The 22,718-nt window shown below is 49.8% G+C and overlaps 2 protein-coding genes across 2 annotated transcripts in view; one reads left to right on the top strand and one right to left on the bottom strand.

Annotated features, from left to right (window-relative positions):
* The window catches only part of DNAI1 (dynein axonemal intermediate chain 1), a 130,100-nt gene extending 123,143 nt beyond the window's left edge, over positions 1–6,957 (top strand). Inside the window, exons 17-20 of the mRNA XM_067041295.1 lie at positions 919–1,067; positions 1,173–1,272; positions 3,686–3,871; positions 6,859–6,957. Of these exons, the coding sequence (XP_066897396.1) occupies positions 919–1,067; positions 1,173–1,272; positions 3,686–3,871; positions 6,859–6,957 (534 nt within the window). The remainder of the gene's footprint in view (positions 1–918; positions 1,068–1,172; positions 1,273–3,685; positions 3,872–6,858) is intronic.
* A 473-nt stretch (positions 6,958–7,430) lies between these two features.
* Positions 7,431–9,282, bottom strand: ENHO (energy homeostasis associated). The gene is made up of 2 exons (XM_059072830.2): positions 9,044–9,282; positions 7,431–8,033 (listed from the first exon to the last, which is right to left on the bottom strand). The coding sequence occupies exon 2, from the start codon at positions 7,870–7,872 to the stop codon at positions 7,642–7,644; it is 231 nt and encodes a 76-aa protein (XP_058928813.1). The 5' UTR covers positions 7,873–8,033; positions 9,044–9,282; the 3' UTR covers positions 7,431–7,641.
* Positions 9,283–22,718: the final 13,436 nt, after the last annotated feature.

Genomic DNA, 22,718 nt, shown 5'->3' with positions numbered 1-22,718 from the left:
GGAGGTTGGGGGGCTTGGAACATTCTGGGGAGACTTCCTGGAGGAGATCTGAACTTGAGCTGAGCTTCCAAGGCCAGGTAACAAGAAAATTTATCTCTGAATACCGGGTTCATCCCAGCCGGCAGCGGGATAGAACTTCCAGGGCCAGTTTCAGCCAAGTCTCAGTGTTAGTGGGTGAACATCCTTCTGAACCTTCATCCACCCAGAAATAGCTCTGCTGCAAGCTTTTCTTAGGCTCAGAGACTCAGAATGTTAATTACAGGCCGCCTCCCAGGAGCCCCTGAGGCCCAGGCAGAGCTGGTCTGAATGCAAAAGAGGTCCCCACCCCCCCTCCCCCGCTCCCAGTGGCCATGGGGGAGAGAGGGAGAGGCTAGTTGGCCACTCAGTCTCCTGGAGGAAGGGTGTGAGGGGCCTGCTGGTCAGGGCAAGAAAACGAATGAGAAATCGTGAGATTGGGACTTGCTTCTGGCTCTGTACCTGCTCTCACCTGGGCAAGGTGGGATGTTTATCACTGCTGCAAGGCTTTTGTCCGTGCAAGTGGATCCAGCACTCTGTCTGCCCGGCCACAGATCTTGCTCTGGACACAGGCGAGACACCACACCTCCCCCAGTGCCCCTTACACCTGCTCTGCCTGGGTTCAGGGAGGGAAGGCCTTTTCTGCCAGGCCTGGAATCTTCTGGGCAGACTTCCCTCACCCTCCAGGAAGACTCCCCTGCCCAGCCCCTTAAGCCCCTCCTTTCTCTCTGGTTGCTTTGAGGGTAGAAATGCAGCCGAGAGCTTGGCCCCAGCTCAGCTGTGACAGTGAGTGGGGCGAGGACAGAAGAGGAATCTCAGGGTCTGACCCTCCAGGGCCCCCAGGGAAGTGGTGGCTGCTGACCTCTTGCACTCCTGACCCCCACTTCCCCACCCTCACCACAGTGCTCCAAATCCTACTCCAGCCATTTCCTCAGCACCTATGACGCCCACAGCATGGCAGTGGATGCTGTGTCCTGGAACCCCTACCACACCAAGGTCTTCATGTCCTGCAGCTCCGACTGGACCGTGAAGATCTGGGACCACACCATCCAGTGAGGGGCCTGCCCTCCCTCAGGCGCCACCCTGGGCTGGGGCTGGCGGGGCTCTGGCACCGTGAGCCCTCTGTGCCCTGAGCTTTCCACCCTTCCCCACTGCAGGACCCCGATGTTCATCTATGACCTAAATTCAGCCGTGGGCGACGTGGCCTGGGCCCCATACTCTTCCACTGTGTTTGCAGCAGTCACCACCAATGGGAAGGTGAGTGCCCCCTTCCCGACCCTGCTGACCCCCTACTGAAGGTAGGATGAGCTGTCTCAAGGTCTCCCTCCTGGAGAGCCCACGCCATGCCCAGGTCAGGTGGGGGAAGGCAGAACATAAGGACTGTGTATCCTCAAGGGCCAGGCCACGCAGGGCCCTGTCAAAAGAGGGATCATTCATGCCATGAGGCCTGGAGGAGAGAGTGGGGCTGTTCACCTGGAAGGAGAGAGCACTCTGGGGGTTAAGATGCCATGAAGAGCAGTTATCTTCTCTGAGGGCCCTGGGGAGGGAGCTACAGGGTGGCAGGTGCCAACTTGATGTACGGAAAAACTTCTGAGCCAGAGTTGATCTGTGACTGAAATAGTGTCTAAAAGGCAACAAGGTCCCCATCCCTGGGAGTGTGCAAGCTGAGTCTGAGAAGGGGAGATGGAAGGGGGTCTATGCAACAATGAGAGTTGGTGAAAGCTCAGAAACAGTTTGTGAGAAAATGCTTATGCAGTACATTTTCCTTTTGGACTTTGATATAAACTGAGAAGCACCTACCAGAAAAGAATATAGTGATTAAGGCATCACCCTCGAGTCAGTCATCTATTTGCTGAACAAATGCGTAACCAAGGGTCAACTGTGGTTCCCAGCTCCAGGCCAGGGCCTGGTGACTCAGGTTCCTGCTGTCACAGAACTTACGCTCCAGTGAAGGGAACGAGACAAAAGGAACAACAACAAAACCCCCAATAGTGTTAAGTGCTAGGCAGAGATTAAAAGAGGATGATGTATGTATACCAATGTTTGTAGCAGCATTATTCGTAACAGCCAAAAAGTAGAAACAACCCAAATGTCTGTCAACTGATGAATGGGTAAACAATAGGTACTATATCCACAAGGAGTATTATTCAGTAATAACAAAGAATGAAGTATTGATGCATGCTATATCATGAATGAACCTTGAAAAATGCTTAGTTTAAGAAGCCAGTCACAAAAGACCAAACATTGTATGATTCCATTTATATAGGTCTGGAATAGGCAAATCTATAGGGACAAAGTAGATGTGTGGTTACCTAGGGCTAGAGGAGTTGGGAGAAAATGGGGAATGACTGGTAGTAAGTATAAGGGTGTTTTGGGGGGTGATGAAAATGTCCTAAAATTGGTTGTGGTGATGGTTACATAACTGTGAATATACTAAAAAAGAGGAATTGTATACTTTTAATGGGTAAATTTTATAGTATGTGAGTTATATCTTCACACAACTGTTATGTCTTTAAAATGAGAGAGAGTGATGTAAAAGAAAAGGACTTGGTGATCTCTTAGATAAAGTGGTCAGGGAAATCTTCTTTAAAGAGGTGACATTCAAGAGGAGAGCTGAGTCACAAGAAAGAACCAACCAGGTGAAGATGCAGGGATGCATTCCAGACAGAGTAACAGCTAGTGCAAATGCCCTGAGGGGAGAATTAGCTGGAAGGGTTTAAGAAACAGGCATGTAGGGTGGCTGGGGTCTAGTAGGCAAAGGGGTGAGAGCCTGAGATGAGAGCAGACAGTGAACGATCTAGAGTAAGGACTCTGGATTTTCTGTAGAGTTCCCAGGGAGACTATTGGAGGATTTTAGAGTTTTTAAAGGTAAGTCTGGCTGCTGCATGAAGGATGGATGATAGAAGGGCAAGAGCTGAAGCAGAAAGACCAGTTAGGATGCTGCCACAGTCGTCTAGGCAAGAGTTGCTAATGGTTCGGACTTAGGATGCGGTAAAAATAAGATCAAACATTTATTGAGCACTGTTTTTTAAAAAAGTTTTATATTTATTTATTTGGTTGCACCCAGTCTTAGTTGCAGCAGGCAAGCTCCTTAGTTGCAGCTTGCCAGCTCCTTAGTTGTGGCATGCGAACTCTTAGTTGCGGCATGCATGTGGGATCCAGTTCCCTGACCAGGGATCGAGCCCGGAGTCTTATCCACTGCGCCACCAGGGAAGTCCCTGTTGAGCACCATTATGACATGCACTGTCTGAACACCTGACATATATTAGTTGGTAGAAAACCTGGCTCTGCCACTTACTGGCAAGTTAGCCTTAAGAGCCTCTTTCTCTTCATTTATAAAATGGGGATAATAACAGAACCTACCTTATAGAGTGGCTGTGAGGATTATAATTCGATGATGCAACCATGTAACATGCCTGCCCAGAGTCTAGTACATAGTAAGTGCTCCATAAATGGCAGCTGCTCTTAGTGTTAATTCTGCATAGACTTAAATTTTTTCCTAAACGTTTTATCCGCATTCCCTCAACCACAGGAAAAACAGAGACACAAATTGCCTCTCACACTGCCTAGGCTTCTGTCAACTTTCCCCAGAAAGTTCAGGGGCAGTTACTCTGAGGTGGGCGACAGGGGTCTCGTTTCCCCAAGTGTGCTGACACCCACCTCTTCACAGACCCACGTGTTTGACTTGTCCATCAACAAGTACGAGGCCATATGCAACCAGCCTGTGGTGGCCCCAAAGAAGAACAAGCTCACCCACGTGCAGTTCAACCCCATCCACCCCATCATCATTGTGGGAGATGAGCGTGGGCATGTCACCTGCCTCAAGCTCTCACCCAATTTGCGCAAGATGCCGAAGGTACGGTTTTGGGGAGTTCGGGCTGCCATGAGAGAAAGTCTCCAGGATGGCAGGGGGTTGAGAGAAAGGGGAGGAGCCAGGGGGTGGCCCCCAGGTTTCTGGCTTTGGAGACCCAGGGTAAGGGTGGTGTCATTGCCCAAGTGAGGAGCACAGGAGAAGCAGGAGACAGATCAGTTCCGACATGCTGAATCTGAGTTACCTGTGGGGCCACCAGGTGGAGACATCAGGTAAGCAGGTGACTCCGAGGACCCGAAGCCTGGGGGAAGCACACGGGCATCAGTGGCTTGTTTGGTGTCATGCAGGCAGGGGCTTGAGGCTTAGTTTCTGCTTCATTGGCTGGGCTTGCACAGGGCTTCTGAACTGGGAGCTGCGGGTCCACACGGGAAGTAGGAAATGAGCCATGAGGAGGGTAACTAGGTCAGCAGCTAGGCAGTCCTCCTTTTGAGCTCCAGTACCTTTCTGGAATCTCTAATGATCCGGAGACCCTGCCCAGAGCCCAAGGGCCCTGAATACAGGCCACCGAGCCCAGAGCCATGACCTCAAAGTCTAGCTCTGAGAGTCCCAATTCAGACTTAAGAACCTAGGCCTTAGAATCCAGAGCCCAAAGGTCCAACTTAAAAATCCAGCGTCCCAAAACCTAGAGCCCAGTCCTGTCCATTTGGGCACTAGGAGAGAAAATGGAATTTGCTTCCTGCCAGGTTCTGGCCCAGGATCAGAGCTGGGCTGGAGCTGGGTCATGTTGCCCTGATGACTGTATCCCCTGGTTGCAGTTTGAGGCATTTGCTTGCAGTTTGATTCAAGGGCAGGGGCCTGTCTCTTTCAACTGCTGACACCTGCCCCCCGGTGCCCCTACCAAGGCAGGGGCCACCGCACTAAACCTCTCAGGCCAGCCTGCCTATTCCCCACCAGGGCCAGGGAGGCAAGGGCTGGGAGTTTGGCCGGGCCTGTAATTGTAGCCAGCTGGGGGAGGGGGTGGACTTGGCTATAAATACTCAGAAGGCTGCTGAGTGCCTGCAGCTGTGGCCCAGAGGCTATGGTGGGCTGGGGGTGGGATGGGATGGGATGGGATGGGGTGCGGGGGGGGGGGGGGGTTGGGTGTGGTCTAAAACTCTTTGCTAAACCCAGCTAGCTGGCCTCAAGGATGCGGAAGAAGGCAGTACAATTTGTGGAACAGATAAAATCTGCTCTTAATTTAGTGAGGAGAGAAACCCAGGCTTGAGCTAGGAGAGCTGGACAGCCCTGTGGGAGGGATGGTGGTGACCCCTTGGGGCTGGGGTATAACCATCACACCTTGAAGGCAGTAGATCTGGGTGGGGGCCTGCCCTGCCCACTTTGACCCAGGGATGCAAGGATCTCCTACAGTCCCAACTCCTCTCAGAGTAAGGCTCAGCATCTATATCTCTGAGGACCTGAGGACACGGGTACCTGGGAATCAGAGGACCTGAGCAGGTGATAGCTGGGGGCTAGTTCTTAGGTGGATTGGCAGTTCCTGTGAAATCACCACCTGACTCTATCAGCAGCCAAGTGATTCTGGCCAATGGAAGTCCTCTGGGCATCCCTACCGCCCCTCTCTGCAGGCTGCAGTCTCCCTGATCTTCCCAAGAGGGCTTGGCCACAGAGGCCCGACTTCCAAGCCCAAGGAGCTTCCCAGGATTGGTGTCAGAGCCAACTTGTCAAAGGGCAAGGCCTACTTTCCCCAACCACTGTATAGATAGAAACAGTTTGGGCAGAACTTGCCCAAAGTCATATAGGGAGTTAATGACAAAGCTGGAACTAAAGGCCAGGTCTCCTGACTCCCAGGAGATGAGGTGAGGGCAAGAAGAGAACACGAGGTTAATTTGGGAGGGAGAGGGGGAAGAGAGAGAAAAAGACATCTTTGTCCTCTGCCTCAGGAATGTAGAGGTGAGCCGGGGAGTGGCAAAGGCACTGCGCCGCACGCACCGGGAGGAGGAGACAGATTTGGGAACAGGCGCAGGGGTCACGCCAGGAGGAAATCTGAGTTCCACAGGGTGTCAGCAGCCAAGATGGGGCCAGGAAGGGGCCTGCTGGCCCTGCATTCTCCTCCCACCTCACAGCCCGGGCCAGATCCAGGCTGGGCCCTCAGCAGGCAAGGCTGGGGCAGGTGCCAGTGGGCACAGGTGGCTGAGAGCACGGGGGCCGGGGCACAAAGGGAAGGCAGGAAATGGCAGCTGCCCCAGCCTAGCCCACACCCCACCACCTGGACAGAAGGGAGTATGGCACTGGTGCTGGTCTGCCAGGGAGCTCTCAGGGCCTGAGTGACACATACCCCCATGTCCCAGCTCTCTTTTCCTCAGGGCCCAGCTTACCAGCTAAAGGATTAGAGTGCCCTGTAGGCAGGGGTGAGGGGTCATAAATTCAGGACCCGCTCTTCTGAGGGACAGTCCCAGCCAAGGACATCTGGAATCACACGGGATACCCCATCAGCCCTCCTGGGTCTCCTGACACCTGCCCCCACCCTGGGTATGTCTGACACAGTGGGCCTGGTCCCAAAAGGTGCCCCACTCCCAACCTGACCTGAAAGTGCTAGGTAACAGTACTAGGTGAGGGCACCTGTGGCTTTGTCCACACTCTTTTTACTCCACAAACACACACCTCTTAGCTCCGTGTTAGGACTCAGCCAGGGACCTTCCTGTGGGAAGGGTGCTCCCAACAGTTAGAGGCCCTGGGCTACAGCTCTTCCTGGCTTCCCCCAGTCCTCCCAGCATAAGGATCCTATGTTGATCTGAGGTTCAGAAACACAGCTGGATGTCTCTTGAAGGCCTCAGCTGGGCCCCTGCCACCCAACCTGGGATGGGGAAGGATCCTGGGGGGGTTGGGGGTGGCAGGCAGGGGTCTGGAATCTAACTGGGAAGGAGAGAGGCATGGCACAGATGCCTAAGCTGGGCTCAGGAGATGGTGCTGGGAAGTAGAGAGAGGTGGCCCATCCCTCACCATTCCTCCCCCATGTGCACTTCCCTTCTCCCCAGGAAAAGAAGGGCCAGGAAGTGCAGAAGGGTCCAGCTGTGGAGATCGCAAAACTGGACAAACTGCTGAACCTGGTGAGGGAAGTAAAACCCAAGACCTGAGGGCCTGGCCCCAGGGCCTGGCCCATGTCTTGAACTCCATACTTGTAGCACCTGATCCTGGTACCCCAGCCCAGTATGTGTGTGACTGCACCCCTGATCAGGTCCCAGCACCTGCCCTCACCACCCTGCTCCAGCCCTGGTCCCAGCACCTCACCCCAGGACTTGGCCCTCAACCACCATTACCCTCTCCTACTTTGCGCAAATAAACTTGTGTCTGGAAGCCCACCTTTCATTTTGCTACAGCAAGGCCCCCAGGAAGAGGAGAAAATCTCAGGGTAGAGCCATAGTTCCATTTATTATCCAGCAAACAGTAGGAGGACCAGAGAAGGGGCCCAGCCTGGACACCCTCCCATTATTGCCATGGATTGCTTCCCCAACCTCAAGGGCCTGGAGGCGCTTGGCCTAAGGGGTGGTGGACCCAGCCCCGACCGCTGGGATGGAGCAGAGTCCAGATGGCCCTGGCCCTAGCACCAACTCATGAACCCCGACCCCAGGCCTGTCTACCAAGGGCCAGCAGAGCCCCTCTTGGAGCCAGGCCGACCAGACTCTGGGCTGCTGGGTCCAGCTCCAGACAGGCTGGACTCTTGAGTTCTGGACCCCAGGCTGGCTGGACCCTGGGATCCCGATTCCAGGTTCCAGGTGGGGTGGACTTAAGTCCCAGACTCTGGGCTAGGCCAAGGGCCTTCAGGGCTGCAGCAGGTAGCTGCCTTCATGGCTGAGCTTCTGGGGCGGGGGCGCCTTCTCAGGACAGGGGCCAGGGCTGGAGTTGGGACTGGATTCGGAGAGGGAGTCGATGTTGGCAGAGCGGGAGTGGCAGGCCCAGCAGAGAATGACCCAGAGCAGCAGCAGCAAGAAGCCTACGAGGCCGTTGCAGATGATGGCGATGAGGGCCCCCTGGGAGATGGCTGCCCCCATGATGGGCAGCACCCTCAGACAAGCACAGACTGAGAAGCTGCCTCAATGGCAAGGCCCATGCCGAGGCAGGACTCTGGTATAGCCGGCCTTCCAAGGAGGCTGTCCTGTCCACACACTCAATGATTCCCGGACAGTGAAGACGTCCGCCTGCGGTTCTGAGCCTGTGCAGGGTACAGAGCAAAGGCAGAGGGTGGTGAGGAGGAAGGGGTGGGGTTAGGCCTAGGAGGAGAGGCACAGAGAAGACAGCCTGCTCCCACACCTCTGGCCTCCCAGCAGGCCTCAGTACCCCACAGAGCCAACACCTGGCTCTGGGCACCTGGATGGGGGTGTGGCTACCGTGGGGAAGCTGCACTAGGCAGCCTATATCTCATTCTCCTTTTGACCAGTGGGCATGGCCTGGCCCTGCCCACTGAACATCCAGCCCTCAGAAGAACTGTGTGAGTGGGTGGGATTGAGGAAGCCCAAGGCCTTGAAGGATGGGCACTGTGACCAGCTTCGGTGTGGCCTGGACACCTCCCCCAACTCAGGACTCCAGCCAGACAGCCCAGGAGACCTCCAGAGGCGCCAGCTCACACAGAGGGAACTTTGTGGAGGCCTGGCAGGCATGTGTGGGTCTGTGTTATCTAAGACTGTGTACCTAGGTGCACCTCTCTGTGACACTGTCTCTCCAGGTCAGGTGCATGTGTCTGTGTGTCTGGCCCTTACTCTGTCCCTTGGTTCCCTTGCCTGGATCTGTGCCTCTGCCTCTTTATACCCACCTCCGTGTGTACCTGTCTGTCTCTGTAGCTCTGTTTATATCTGTCTCTCTCTGTGTCCCCATCTCTGAGTCTCTAAGGGTCTCTCTTGTGTCTCGTTTTTCTCCCATTCTATTTCTTTGTGTATCTCTGTATCAGTCTCTGTGTGTATCCTTCTCCCTGTCTCTGTGTGTATGGGTCTCTTGTGTCTCCGTCTCTCTTTCTTCCCCGCTGTGTGTCCGTCTGTCCCCGTGGACGTGTCTCTATCCCCTCTCCGTGCGGTCTGTCTCTGTAGTTCTGTGCGTCTCTTGTGTGTGTCTGTCTTTGTGTCTGTATCTCTTTCTCCCCGGCTGTGTCTCTGTGTGTGTCTATGTCTCTTCATCTCCGTCTCTGGTTTTCAACGCCCCCCATGCCCATGGTGGGAGGGCCCCTCTTACCTGAGTTGAGCCCGGTGCGCGCCCGCGGCACGGTCCGGGGCAGCGGGATGCTGGGCGCCGACTGCTGCTCGGGAGCCTGCGGGCGGGGAGCAGCGGGAGGCGGGCAGGGGTGACGTCCCCTCCCCCCGGCCCTCCCCCTCGGCAGCGCAGCCTCTGCCGGCCGCTCCCGCCGCGGCGCGACCGGAGCGGCCTCTGCCGCGGGCGGTCTGAGGCGAGCGGGGACCTCCTCCCTCTGGGGCGGCGCCTCCTCCGCGGCCGAGGCCGCTCGCCTGCTCGCACGGCGGCGCTCGGGCGGCGGCGGCAGTCTGGGCGCGGGGTTCGGCTGGGCTCGGCTGCCTTCGGCTACGTTCGGCTGGGCTCGACTGGTCTCCCGGCTGGGCTCGGCCAGGCTCGGCAGGCAGCAGAAACAGAGAAAGAGCCCCGCCTTCTCGGAGGCCAGCGACCGGCGGCCTGTCGGAGGAGGAGCCATCCCTCGCCGCTGCCGCCATTTAATTGGCTGGCCGTGCCAGGCTCCCTTGCCATTGGTTGTACGCCGGGGTGAAGACTGGCCCTCCCCTTGTGCAGGCGGGGGCGGGGGCGGGAAGAGGGCTGAAGGGGCTGCTCGGTGTGGATCCCTCCCCAGGGGGGAAGGGGGCGGGGCCCACCTACTTGTGGGGATTTCTTGCACTTTCAACACCCGGAAGATCTGCACACCCAACATCTGAGAAAGGCCAGAGCCGCCCTACTCCTCTAACCAGGAGACCACCCTTCCATATCTGCGAGAGGTCTCTGTCCCCACCATCTGGAGGGAGGCACTGGGATACAATATCTGGGAGGAGACCGAACCTCCTGGTCTTGGAAGTCCCCTATACTCCTGCACGTCCACTCCCACCTGGGTGTGGACTCTGCATCCCCACTTCAGAGGGTCTGTAGTTGGTTCCACATTCCCTGGCCCCAGGAGGTGTGAGCAGCTCTCCCAAGATAAGTTGTTTTGACACATTTATTGAGTTCCCACCCAGTACTGGTCAGGGGTTTGTACTTCACCCTGCTATGGGGGAGCCTAGGACAGAGAGGAATGGGGTATTCTGAGGGATGGCTCAGCCCTGGCTGGAATAGGACCAGGCATGACTCTCCATCCTAGATATTCCTGACTCCTCCATCCTAGAAGCTCTCCTAAGAGAAAGATCAGCTTGGGCAGGAGCTATCAGGTAGGGCTTCCTACCCTACTTCATATGCAAGTGATTCCTAAGTGTTCTGAGTGGACCCTTTTCTCGTTCCACTGGACATATCCTCCCATGGATAAGCACAGCTCTAAAGCTATACCATGAAGTCTCTGAGTGCTCCCAAATCCGATGTTAACTTATCCCTGGAATTCTAGATGCAGATCCAAGTGCCAACCAGAATCAGGGTGGTGTTGATTACTGGTTCTGCCACTTAACTAACTTTGTGATCTTGGGCAAGTTACTCAACCTCTTTTAGCCTCAGCTTCTTCATCTGTAAAATGGTTTTAGTAACAGCTACCTCTCAGGATTGTAATTCACTATTTATACCAGACCACCCATAGCTCAGCAAATACCAAGTGACACAACTCCAAGGACCACATGGGTAAGGTGCCCCTTCCCCCAGTGAGATCCCTATAAAACCAAGTGCTATCTTGAAAATGAGAAAGGGAAGGGTAAAATAACCTGAAAGACTGAGTCATCCAAACCTACTGAATTTCTTAGAGACTGACTAAAATAAATTTTTAGACCTGCCTGAGTTTACCAGAGTGGATTAATTTTAGTTTCCCCTGCCCCTGTTACCCAGCAGGGTGGGGGCATTGTGAACAAGATCAAATCAGATCTAGGAAAGAGAGAAGACTAATAATATTGCACATCTGAGTGTAATATGAGTGAATTTGTGACCCAGCTGCTGGAGTTCAGATTTTATCCTGAAGACAGTGGGGAGCCACTGAAGAAATTTTGAACAGAGGAGTAAATGTGATCATATCCAGAAATTAGAAGGATGATTTGGGCTGCTGGGTGGAAGGAGGGATTGAAGGCATTTGAGAGTAAAGGCAAGGAGTAATGACAGGGCATTGGAATGAGGTAGGGGAATAGGAGTGGAGAGAACAGGAAAGCATTGAGAATATTGGAGAGTTAAAACTGGCAGGACTTAGGGACCTAGACCTATAGGATATGGGGGGTAAGAGGGAGGAAAAAGTCTGGGATAACTCCCAGCTTGGTGATAGGGATACCGTGATGCTATTTACTAAGATAGAGAACACAGGAGAAGGGCTAAGTTTCAACAGAGGGTTGGGGGTGGAGAGGTGATGAATTCTCTTTTGGATATGTTGAATTTGAGGTACGAATTGGACATCCAAGTTGAGATGTTCAATAGACAGTTGGATAAACAGGTCTGAGGTTCAGGAAAGAGGTCCGGGCTGAAAATAAACATTGTGTGAGTTTCAGCAAAACAGTAGTAGTCAAAACAGAAAAGTGGAAGAACTCACCCAGGAAGAATAGGAACTGGTTTAAACAAAAAGATATATTTATAATCAGATACCTGAAACCTAAAGACAAGGATGCCTCAAGAACAACTGGAACTAATAGACACAAAAGCCATTAGGTTCTCTCTCCACTTATCTCTCTTTCTTTCTGCCTGTCTCCTTCATTTCTGTCCCCTGCCCTGCCCCAGCATTGTCATCCCCACCCCCAGTCTGGCTTCCAATGCTCTTCTGGTCCACGTGGTGAAAAACAAGACTTCAGACAATCCCATAGCTTAACATCTTAATATCTAGGCATCCAACAAGACACTGGCTTCGTTTTCTTTGTTGCAGCTTGCAGATTTCTCAGGAAGTACTCTGATTGGCTCAGCTTAGTTAGATGCTTAACTCTGGACCAATCAACTGGGGCCAAGGGATGGATGAGGATCAAATTGCCTAACATGACCCACATCATAACTGCATGGACACTGGGGTGAGTGGAGGAGGAGAAGAGAGATTCTGAAAAAGAATGGCAGTTGTTCACTATAGTCCATCCTTTGCCCAACACAAACACATTTTTTTCCCTATATGTATGATTCCAAAAATGTCCTCACCTATATAATCCAACCATCTCACTGTACATATGCTAATAAATTCACTTCCTTTTCAGTGGAGGGCAGCTCAATGACACATCCAGCTACTGCTTCTGGAGGTTATATCATAGGACCAATATTCTTCATATATAGGTTCCCTGGGTAATGTCCCTATAATGTCTCTATAGGGTGTGAACATGGCTTCTAATAATCCCATTACCTTTGTTTGAACTGCCTTTGAACTACCTTTAAACCACTCCTCCCCACGCCCCCAATAACCTCCTGATATTTAGAGATGGAAGAAATAGGGAATAAAATGGAGTAAAAAGAAAGCATTGTATAGTGGTCACTATCCAGAACATTGTCTATAATATTTTGGCCATGAATAACAATGAAAAGGATGGGACTAGGAAATCTCTTGGCAGCTGTGTGTTGACTCACTTCTTTGGCTGCAGAGTTCCTCCATCAGCCAATCTGGCTGCCCCAGGTTTTGCCCACAAAGACAAGATTTCTTACCCAGTGCTCTGAGAGCACCATTGTGGAGGATTTCTCTGTGGGGTACTCTACTGATTAGCACTACACTTTCTGGTAGTGTCTTAGGGATTTTCCTGGAATTGAGCAATCACAGATCTCTGCATTTATGAGGATTGGGTATGGTTTTATTTTTCCTCCCAGATGATACAATTCTTTTACAACTATTCTTTTAAAATCAGCCATCTGTCAGTTTCATCTGTGGGGGGGTGGGGAGAATACCTTTGGCTAATACTATTTCATTGATTCTAAGGCACATTTTTTTCTAGTTTAAACAACTCTGAAATCAGAATATGTCTTACAATTAATGGCATGTAATAGTTTTTAAGCCTCTTTTTTTTAGTAATTCATATTATTCATTTAGTAATTCAAATAACTTGCGTCTTATAATTGATGGAACATGTGATTTACTAAATATAGAAATTTTATCAGAGTTCTTTATCACAAATAATAGAATCCACTGGATAGTTGAAGCATAAAAGGGATTTGTTAAAAGATATTAGCTCAGAATTGTTAGGAGGGCTAGGGAAATGGACTTGAGGATAAGTTTCTAGGAACAACACCCAAACCACACCATACAACCTGATGAGGAAATCACAGTCATTACCACTCCAAATACTAAGCTCTATGGCACTTCTGTGGTAAGAACTCAGTTTTGCAACCACTAGGAAACCAGTGCTGTTACTACTACCATTCCCCAAAGCTAGATACTTGTGCTACACGAAAATGAAGTCCTATGTCCAACCTGCTTCCTTTCTTCATCAGTCAGAATTCATTAGGTAACACAGTAGTTACAAACAACCCCCAGATCTTACTGGCTTAAAATAGCAAAGATGTATTTCTTGCTCAGCTACAGTTCTAGCATGGGTGAAGGGGGGAGGAAGAGTCTTGCTCACTGTGGTCACTCAAGGATCTAAGCTTTTGGAAGCTCCACCATCTTACAATGATGCCACCTTCTTGATATGAACCTTCAGAGTTGGCTGTGGCAGAAGAGAGTGAGGGAAAATGTGTACTGGCTTCTGCTCACATTGCATTGATCAAAACAAATCTCAGGCTTCCCTGGTGTTGCAGTAGTTAAGAATCCACCTGCCATTTCAGGGGACACAGGTTCGAGCCCTGGTCCAGGAAGATCCCACATGCCACGGAGCAACTAAGCCCGTGCACTACAACCACTGAGCCTGCTCTCTAGAGCCTGCGAGCCACAACTACTGAGCCCACGTCCCACAACTACTGAAGCCCGCACGCCTAGAGCCCGTGCTCTGCAACAAGAGAAGCCACCACAATGAGAAGCCCGCGCACCGCAGTGAAGAGTGGCCCCCGCTCACCGCAACTACAGAAAGCCCACACGCTGCAACTACAGAAAGCCCATGCGCAGCAACGAAGACCCAACACAGCCAAAAATAAAATAAATAAATTTATAAAAAAAACAAAAAACAAAAACAAATCTTGTGGCCACAAGTGCAATCCTCCTGGTGCTTAGAAGGAGAGGAGAACCAGAAATATTGGTGAACTTTGGTGATATTTACCTTGCTTATATTGCTCACTTCCAATCAAAATCTCGCATGGGGGAAGTAGCCTGCCTATAGACAAGCTGCAAGGGGTGCTGGGAATTTTAGTTCTGACTTCTGTACTGAGGAGGCTAGGCTTTAAAATGGGAATTTTCCCATATAGAAAAACTATTTAAAAGTTGAAAACATCCATGAATACAACAGATTTCCACTTCCATAATCAATACTAGAATTCTGTATGACCATGCTCTGAATCTTCAGGTTTGCCAAGAAGATGCAAGGTCTTTGCAAGCTCTTGGAGCAGTTTCCCTTTTTTAGCACTACATCTGGGGGCTCTTTCAATCTCTCTGACTATGGCTTCTGGCTTCATGAGACATCTTAGCCTGGAGTAACAGGACTGGAAACCTTTCTTCTTCAACCTGCCCTTGAATGATGCCTTTGCCTCACCTGCATTCCATTCAACTCATTTTACGATGAGAGGCACCATCACATGGCATGGAAGGGAAAATCCAAAATGGTGGTCTGCAAGCAGTTAGAGGACAACCGACTAAGTGTTAACTTATTTACCTTGGATAACGAAACGTGTATCATTCTTGACCTCAGACTGCTAGGAGCTAGATCATTATGCACCTTGCTGAACTGTAGACGCTGAGTTATTGGCCGTTCACTGATATTGATGCCCTGATTAGGAAACTGAGAGGTCCCAGAAATCAGGATGGAGGTACATTGGAAGAGCCAGAGGAATTGAACAAGCCCTGCTTTTTGTCTCCACCTTGCCTTCTCTTTCTCCTTTTTTCTCTCCTGACAAGCTTCTTATGCTTTCTCAGTCCACATAATAATAATAACAAACCCAGCTTCTGACAGTTCTCAATTTTATAGCTTACATCCAGGTACCTAACAAAATGTTGGCTCATCTCTTTCAGTTCCAGTTCAGGCTTATTCTTCTCAGTTCCAGCTCCAAAATTTCTAGGGACTGGCTCTCATCAGCCTGGCTTTGGTCAGATGCCATTCCCTGCACCCGTGACCTGTGGAGGGGGTGGGCCGTGGGGTCATAGGATGGTGATTCCCATGATAACCATATGAGTTCCCACCAGAAGGGAAACAAAACATAAAAGAGGATACCATACTAACGTTCATGGATCCAGGGGAAAAGATAAATATTCAACGTAAATAAGGAAGAAGCTCTCAGAGAGAAGGAAAACTGGGAGGGAACATAGTTTTAAGGAAGCCAAGAAAGTACAGAGGTTCAAGAAGGAGGGAGAGGTCAGCAATTCAAAATGTCAAAGTAGGTCCAGTAGTTTATAGAAAGGGACCATTGGATTTAAAAACAAGGAGGTTGTTGATTATCTTGGCAAGAAGTCATTGCAGTGGACAGTAGAGATGGGGTATGTGGTGGACACCAGATTTTAGTGGTTTCATGAGTAAGAAATGGATGCAGTATAGATGATTGACTGGAAAGGTTAGGTGGAAGGAGAATAGATACAGAAGGATGTAGAATTAGAGGAAGTTTTCTTTTTTTTCTAAAAATTTCTTTTGTGTTTCTTACACAGGCATGTTTAAATACTGGTGAGAAGGAACCAGGAGGAAGGATATAATTGATAGCTATTTTTATCATTATTCTCTATCTCCCCTGGGCTGTACAGATCCAGGCATGCAGGGAGAGGGATGGAAGCTAAGGCCCTGGCAGAAGGTGTGAACCACTTCAACTTTGCCTAGGCCACACTGGAAAGTAGGGCAGAGAGAGGAGGTGCCTGGCCTCAGCATTGGGTGACCCAGGTTGGGGCCCAGGGAGCACCCAAGGCCCTGGGATCGTACCATGGTCTGTGCCCAGACAGAGAGGCCTTGTGTAGAGAACAAAGGGGCCCAGGGCTGGAGCCAGCACGTTGGGGGCAGGGTAGACACAAAGCAGTTACACTCTGGGACAGGCAAACTTGCCATGTGCTCTGGTTCCCATCTCAGAAGCGTGCCTGTCGCTGCCCCCTCCCCACTTACTCCTTCCTCCTCATCCCTGCCAAGCAGTCACCTGCTTTCTCAGCTCCACTTCCCCGCCTCCCATCACTCCACAGCCACTGCCCCCAACTTCTGCTCTCAGCATCCCTGAAGCTGGCTGACCAAGGTCACTTTCATCTCCTTGTCACAGCCAATGAATACTTTTCTGCCTTTATCATTGTTGACTTCTTGGCAGCAGTGAGGCTGTTGAGCAGTGAGGCCCTTCTTGAAACCCTACCTTTCCTTGTCTTCCACAAAGCCACTCTCTCTGGGAACGTTTATTCCTCCTCCTAAAATGACAACTATTGTTTATGAAGCACCCGGAGCTGTACATGCATCACAGATATCCCTCACCTTCATACAGACCAGGTCCATGGAGCAGATGAGGGAACCGGGGATCAAGGCAATCAGGGGGCTTTTCTAAGGCTCCACAGCGACAGTGATAGCCTGGATTAAAACCCGAATTTGCTGCATTGCCCCCAGCTCCGGCATGCTGCTTGGCTGCCTCACCTCTCTGGCCCCTCCTCAGCCTCCTTGGTGGGCTGTGCTCTCTGCACCCACTCCCCTCCCCTCCCCTCCCCTGCTGCTGCTGTTGTTACAATATTAAGAGCTAAGATTTATGGAGTGTTTACAACATAGTAGGCACTGTGCTAAGTTCTTTATACACATCATCTCATAAAATCCTTACAACCCTATGAGGTAGGTGCTGTTTTCCCATTTTCCACTTAAGGAAACTGAGCCTTAGAGAGATTAATCACCTTGTCCCAGGTCAAAAGGAGCCCAGGTTTTTCTGACCCCAGAGCACATTCTTGTAACAACTGGCCAGATGGTTTCGTGCCTTACAGTTGACATGTCTACATCTGACCTCGGCTACCCCTGACGTGCTATGTAACCGCAGGCAAGTGATTGAATGTCTGAGCCATGGTTATTATCAACTTCCTCAGAGTCTGTACTCCTTCTGTGCTCACCAGTTCAATAAACAGTCCTACCATCTTCCAAATCAACAGGGGTTGCAAGTGACTCTTCCCTCTCCCTTCCCTCTCCACCCCACATTTATCAAGACATGGGGTGGAGAGGGAAGGGAGAGGGAAGACTGTGTGCTCTTAAAAGCACAGTTCTCCAAACTAGTGGTTACCAGTGGGGAAAGGGAAGTGGGGAGGGAAAACAGAGAGGTAGGGGAGTAAGAGGTACAAACTATTAGGTATAAAATAAGCTACAAGGATATACTGTACAACACATAGAATATAGCCAATATTTTATAAAAATTATAAATAGAGCATGACCTTTAAAATGGTGAATCACTCTATTGTATGCCTATAACATATAATATTGTACAGCAACTATACTTCAATTTTTTGAAGAATGAAAAAAAAGGCCAGGGCTTCCCTGGTGGCGCAGTGGTTGAGAATCCACCTGCCGATGCAGGGGACACGGGTTCGTGCCCCGGTCCGGGAAGATCCCACATGCCGCGGAGCGGCTGGGCCCGTGAGCCATGGCCGCTGAGCCTGCGCATCCGGAGCCTGTGCTCCGCAACGGGAGGGGCCACAACAGGGAGAGGTCCACGTACCACAAAAAAAAAAGGCCAGAAAAAGCTCAGTAGTCACTGCCGCAGCCCTAGTCCTTCGACCTGCTCTCAGGCCTCACACATTATTGCCTCACTCAGGCCTGCTGCTCTCATCACCATGGGTTCCACATTCTCTTCCTCCTTCCCCTCCTCTGCACGGCCCCCAGAGCAATCTTTCCCAAACACAAACCTGGCCAGGTCTCCCCAGCTCCCAGGGCCCCCTAACTCTCAGCAGAAGCCCCTGAGAAGAAGCCCCTCTCAGCCTGGCTTTCAAAGCCCAGCCTGCCCAGCCCCACTTCCTCCGCTACCGCTACCGCAGCTCCTGCAGGAGGGGCCTCACATTCCTGCCCTTCCCCCCAGGGCTGTGTCCCCTCTCAAAGTCCTCCCCACAACTGGTATGTGTTCCTTCTGGTGACACTGAGCCCAGAGGTGGGTGTGCTCAGGTGTGCAAAACTGGTGATGTTCCTCTATTTTAGAAACTAAATAATTATCTACATGAAATATATATTTATATATAAATTATATACATTTACATAAATATATAAACCAAATTTATAACTATATTTTATAAACTAAATATATGGTTGCACAACAGTGCGAATATACTTAATAGCACAGAACTATACACTAAAATGGTTAAAGTGGTCAAACCAAACCAAACCAAACTAAATGTAACTCCTCTCTAAGGTCCCAGCCCCTGGAGCAGTAGGAAGGTCATTTTGGGGGCCCCTCCTCACCCCATCCTCTCTAACTGTGCAGAGGTCCTGGGTATTTGCTGCTGTGATTCACATGGTCTCTGCTGAGATTCCCAGGCTGGAGCTCAATGTCCAGGAGCCTCCCTTCCCAAGCCCACCCTGACCCCTCTCCTAGGGCATCTTTAGGGAGTGTTTATGGGTCCCATCTGCCCATGCAAATGCATGGCATTTGGAGGGACTCTCTGGATGGCTTTGTCCCCTCTCCCCTCTCCTTAGCAAAATCCGCTCGAGAAGCTTAGGCCTTCAGAAGGTAGAGTCAGGAAGATGTCTGTGGTTGGCTCAGCCTTGGGCCTGAGATCTTCACCCCAGGAGACAGGGAGAAAAAAAGGCCCAGCCTTCTGCCTGAGACAGGAAAGAGAAAATAGGCGGCAACTCAGCGAGCTAAGCTGGCACACCAACACCTGCCTCAGGCGGTCAGATCTCCAGGGGGCAGCAGTCAAAAGGTATCTTTTCCTGCTTGTACAGACACACACTAACACACAGACACATAACCCATAATCAGAGAAACACAGCATACAAGCAGAGACATGTATGCAGAAACAACAAGCTTACCCACAGACACGGGCATGTACCTGAAAACACACATCCATATGGGACACATGTGTCTAACACTCACTACAGACATATTACATATCCAGGAAAACACACTTAAAGAGGTTCACAGGTCTCCATAATACACACACACACACACACACACACACACACACACACACACACACACGCCTGCCCAAAGGTAAACCTACCAACAGACTCAACAGTTGTCAGCAAATGTGTTTTGGACCAATGACCGAGGAAAGAAGTCAGACATAAAGACCCAGATCAGTTTTCTAGAGATTGGAAGAGTGTGTGTTATGTGGAGGAGAGGCTGGTGGGAGAGAGCCAGGTAGAAATAGGGAAGGAAGAGATCCTGACACCAAGGAACGAGTGTAATGATTATTTATATGGTACCAACTACTCACCTAGCCCTCATTTACCCATCTGTTCATTTAGTAGTTACTGAGCTGGGTTCTCTGCTGGGGTTGAGCCTGGTCCCCAGCCCTGTCCTTGCAGGCATGAGCTGTGAGGGAGAGAGGCTTATCCGTGAGCAGCTGTAACAGAGAGTAGCAAGTGCTGTGATTGGGGATACACACTCTGGGCAGCAGTGGAAGGTAGGCAATGTCGGGGAAACTTGAATTGAATATTGAACAAGTAGGAGTTGGGGGGATGAAAGAGATGGCTGGGGAGGTCAACTTGGGCTAAAGGAATAGCATATAGGAATGTCTAATATTAGTTTTCTGTTGCTGTTTTAATAAATTATCATACATTTAGTGGCTTCAAACAACACAGATTACTCTCTTACAGTCTGAAGTTCAGAGGTCTGCAATCAGTTTCACTGGGCTATCGTCAAGGTGTGGGCAGACTTGATTCCTTTTGGAGGCTCTGAGAGGAGAATCAATTTCCTTGCCCTTTCAGCTTCTAGTGGCTGCATGTGTTCTCTGTCTTGCAGACCCTTCCTACATCTTCCAGCCTCTGCTTCCAACATCCCATCACCTTCCCCTCTGACTCTGACTCCTCCTGCCTCCGTTTCTATTAGGATGGTTGTGGTTACATCCACAACACCTGATAATCCAGGATAATCTTCCCATTTTAAGAGCCTTAACTTAATCACAGTTGTAAAATCCTTTTACCATGTAAATTAACATTCCCAGGTTTGGGGAATTAGGATGTGGCTTTATTTGGGGACCATTATTCAGCCTACCACGGGGTGGGGGGGTGGGGTATATTATCTCACAATTTTCAAAACATCCTCTAATGTAAATCTTGTTATCCGCAGATTGAAGAGGAATCTGAGGCTCGAGATTAGGTGATTTACCTTAAACCAAAAGAGATAGATAGATTGATTGATAGATAGATGATAGTCTTTTAAAACTGCAACAAGTTACATGCTTATTATTTTTAAATGATTTATAAGCCATATAAAAGAATACAGAGAGGGCTTCCCTGGTGGTGCAGTGGTTGAGGGTCCGCCTGCCGATGCGGGGGACGCGGGTTCATGCCCTGGTCCGGGAGGATCCCATGTGCCACGGAGCGGCTGGGCCCGTGAGCCATGGCCGCTGGGCCTGCGCGTCTGGAGCCTGCGCTCTGCAACGGGAGAGGCCGCAGCAGTGAGAGGCCCGCGTACCACAAAAAAAAAAAAAAAAAAAAAAAAAAGAATACAGAGAAAAATGCAAAAAGTCACTCAAAAATCTCACCACCCAGAAATGGTCAGTATTAACGTTTGTGTGCATAAAGCATTGAGAGATTGAGAGAGAGAGGTAGAAATAGAGCCAGACAGATAGAAAAATGAATGAGACATACTACAGAAGCTATTTTCTTAACCAAAGTACAAAGTGTACTGTTACTTGAATTTAATAGAAGGGAAAGAAACTGAAGTGAAAATGAAGGAATAGCTGAACTTCAGCTAAATATTCCTTCACCTCAAAAAAATATTCATTCTTAAAAGACCCCTCTCAAGAAAAACGATTTCAGTTAAGAGATTGGAGTAGGATTTTTACAATTATGTTTCAGTTTTATACCCATATTAGTTGCTCTGAACTGTGAAAGAAAATGTGATTAGTACTTCTGTCCTCCTTCACACTCCTTTTCTCCACTCCAGATTATATTGCCAGTGTTGTTTTTACTTTATCAGGATTTATAATATTTACTTTCTGTTCTGCAACTAAAATTCCCACAGTTGAATCTTAATCCAAATGGAATTAAGTCCTTTTACCATGAATTTCCCTTTCTCAGCCCCTTATTTTGATTCATCTCTTGGCTGATTGGATTTTGTCATTGAGTAGTTTTTCCAGAAGGGTTCATGAGTTCTGTATCCCCAAATTCATGACTGAGATCAACCCCTTGGTTGGTTATGTTTTGGGGTGATACTTTTTTACCCTCAGAACTTTGTAGATTTTGATTCATTACCTTCGTTTGATGAATGTTATCTTGGAGAATCTGAGATCAGACTGAATTTTCCCCCTGAGATGACTTGCCTTTTCTGCCTAGATTCCTAAAGTATTCTTATTTTATCCTCTAAGTTTGGTTACTAAATCAGTGTGTCTTAATGTCAGTGCTATTCCGTATCAATTCTTCTAGCATATGGTGTGCACTTGCAATCTGAATATTCAGTTCTTCCTTCATTTCAAGGAAAGCTTTCCTGTGTTTCATACCTTTTTCTGTTCCATTTTTGGAACCTCACCTTTAGGGCTGCTAACAGTTATGCTTATGGTGGCTTGTCTTTGTCCTATCTATTAACTTCACTGTAATTGTTTTAATATCTTTACCTTTTCCCATCACATTTACTCGATATCTCAAGCCTTTCCTACACATTACTTTGGTGTCCAGTCATATCCATTCTGTGTTTTGCTGTTCCTGGTTTATTTATTACATCTGTAATGGTATTGTTTTGGTCCTTTATTATTTTCCCTTAGTTCCATGATCTCCCTTTTCATCTCATTCTGTTGTTTTATCATCTTGTCTTTGAGTTCTTGTTCTATTGATTTCATGCTATTATTAAGGCCTTCTATAACAGGAAGAACTTGCCAGGAATCTGCTTTTATTCCTTTGGTTGTGTTTTCTTCTAGATTGGGCTCTTTATCTATTTTTGCATGCTGTCCCCCTTGTTCCTTTCCTTCACTCCCTCCCTCCCTTCCTTCTTTCCTCCCTTCTCACCTACATTGTGGCTGTGGTCTCTGTGCCTAGAGGCCATGCCCTTTCCTTTCCTCCTACATCTGCCATGGCTCACATTTAGCAGACCTCTCCTTGCTCTGGAGTTGAGCCCCTTCCCATCTTGTCTGGACCAGTTTATCTTCCCCCGGGGGAGCTACAGTTTAAAAGTTGACTGTTGCTTTCACACCCACATGCCACATTTCTGCAGCCTGAGGGTGGCTTGGCTGCGGCTGCCTGCTGACCTTGATGGGGCCTGAGCGCTGCCTCTCCTCTGAGGCCCTGTTAGACAGGCTGCTCCAGCTGGCGGGTGGGGCACCTCCCATCCTGTGGGCTTTGGCTTGCCGCCCTAACCTCAGCCAAGCACCCTGGAAGATGCCGAGCCAAGTCAGCTCTTCCTGCCTCTCCTGAGGTCTCGTGGAGGAACATAGGGGCTTCGATTTACAAAGGGTTTTTTCCCCCAGATTTTTCCTAAGGCTATCTACTCTCTCAATAGTCCACATCTCTCAGATTACAGGATATTAGTGAGAATTCTTGGTGTTCTGTTGACTTGCCTTTTCTCAACGCTACTTTTGGGCATGGGGTTAGGGGACACACCACTCACTCAT

This window comes from Kogia breviceps, chromosome 8 (assembly GCF_026419965.1).
Source record: "Kogia breviceps isolate mKogBre1 chromosome 8, mKogBre1 haplotype 1, whole genome shotgun sequence".
Taxonomy (NCBI): Eukaryota; Metazoa; Chordata; class Mammalia; order Artiodactyla; family Physeteridae; genus Kogia; species Kogia breviceps.
Note: the sequence above shows the minus strand (reverse complement) of the source record. Positions and strands in the feature narration are given on the sequence as shown.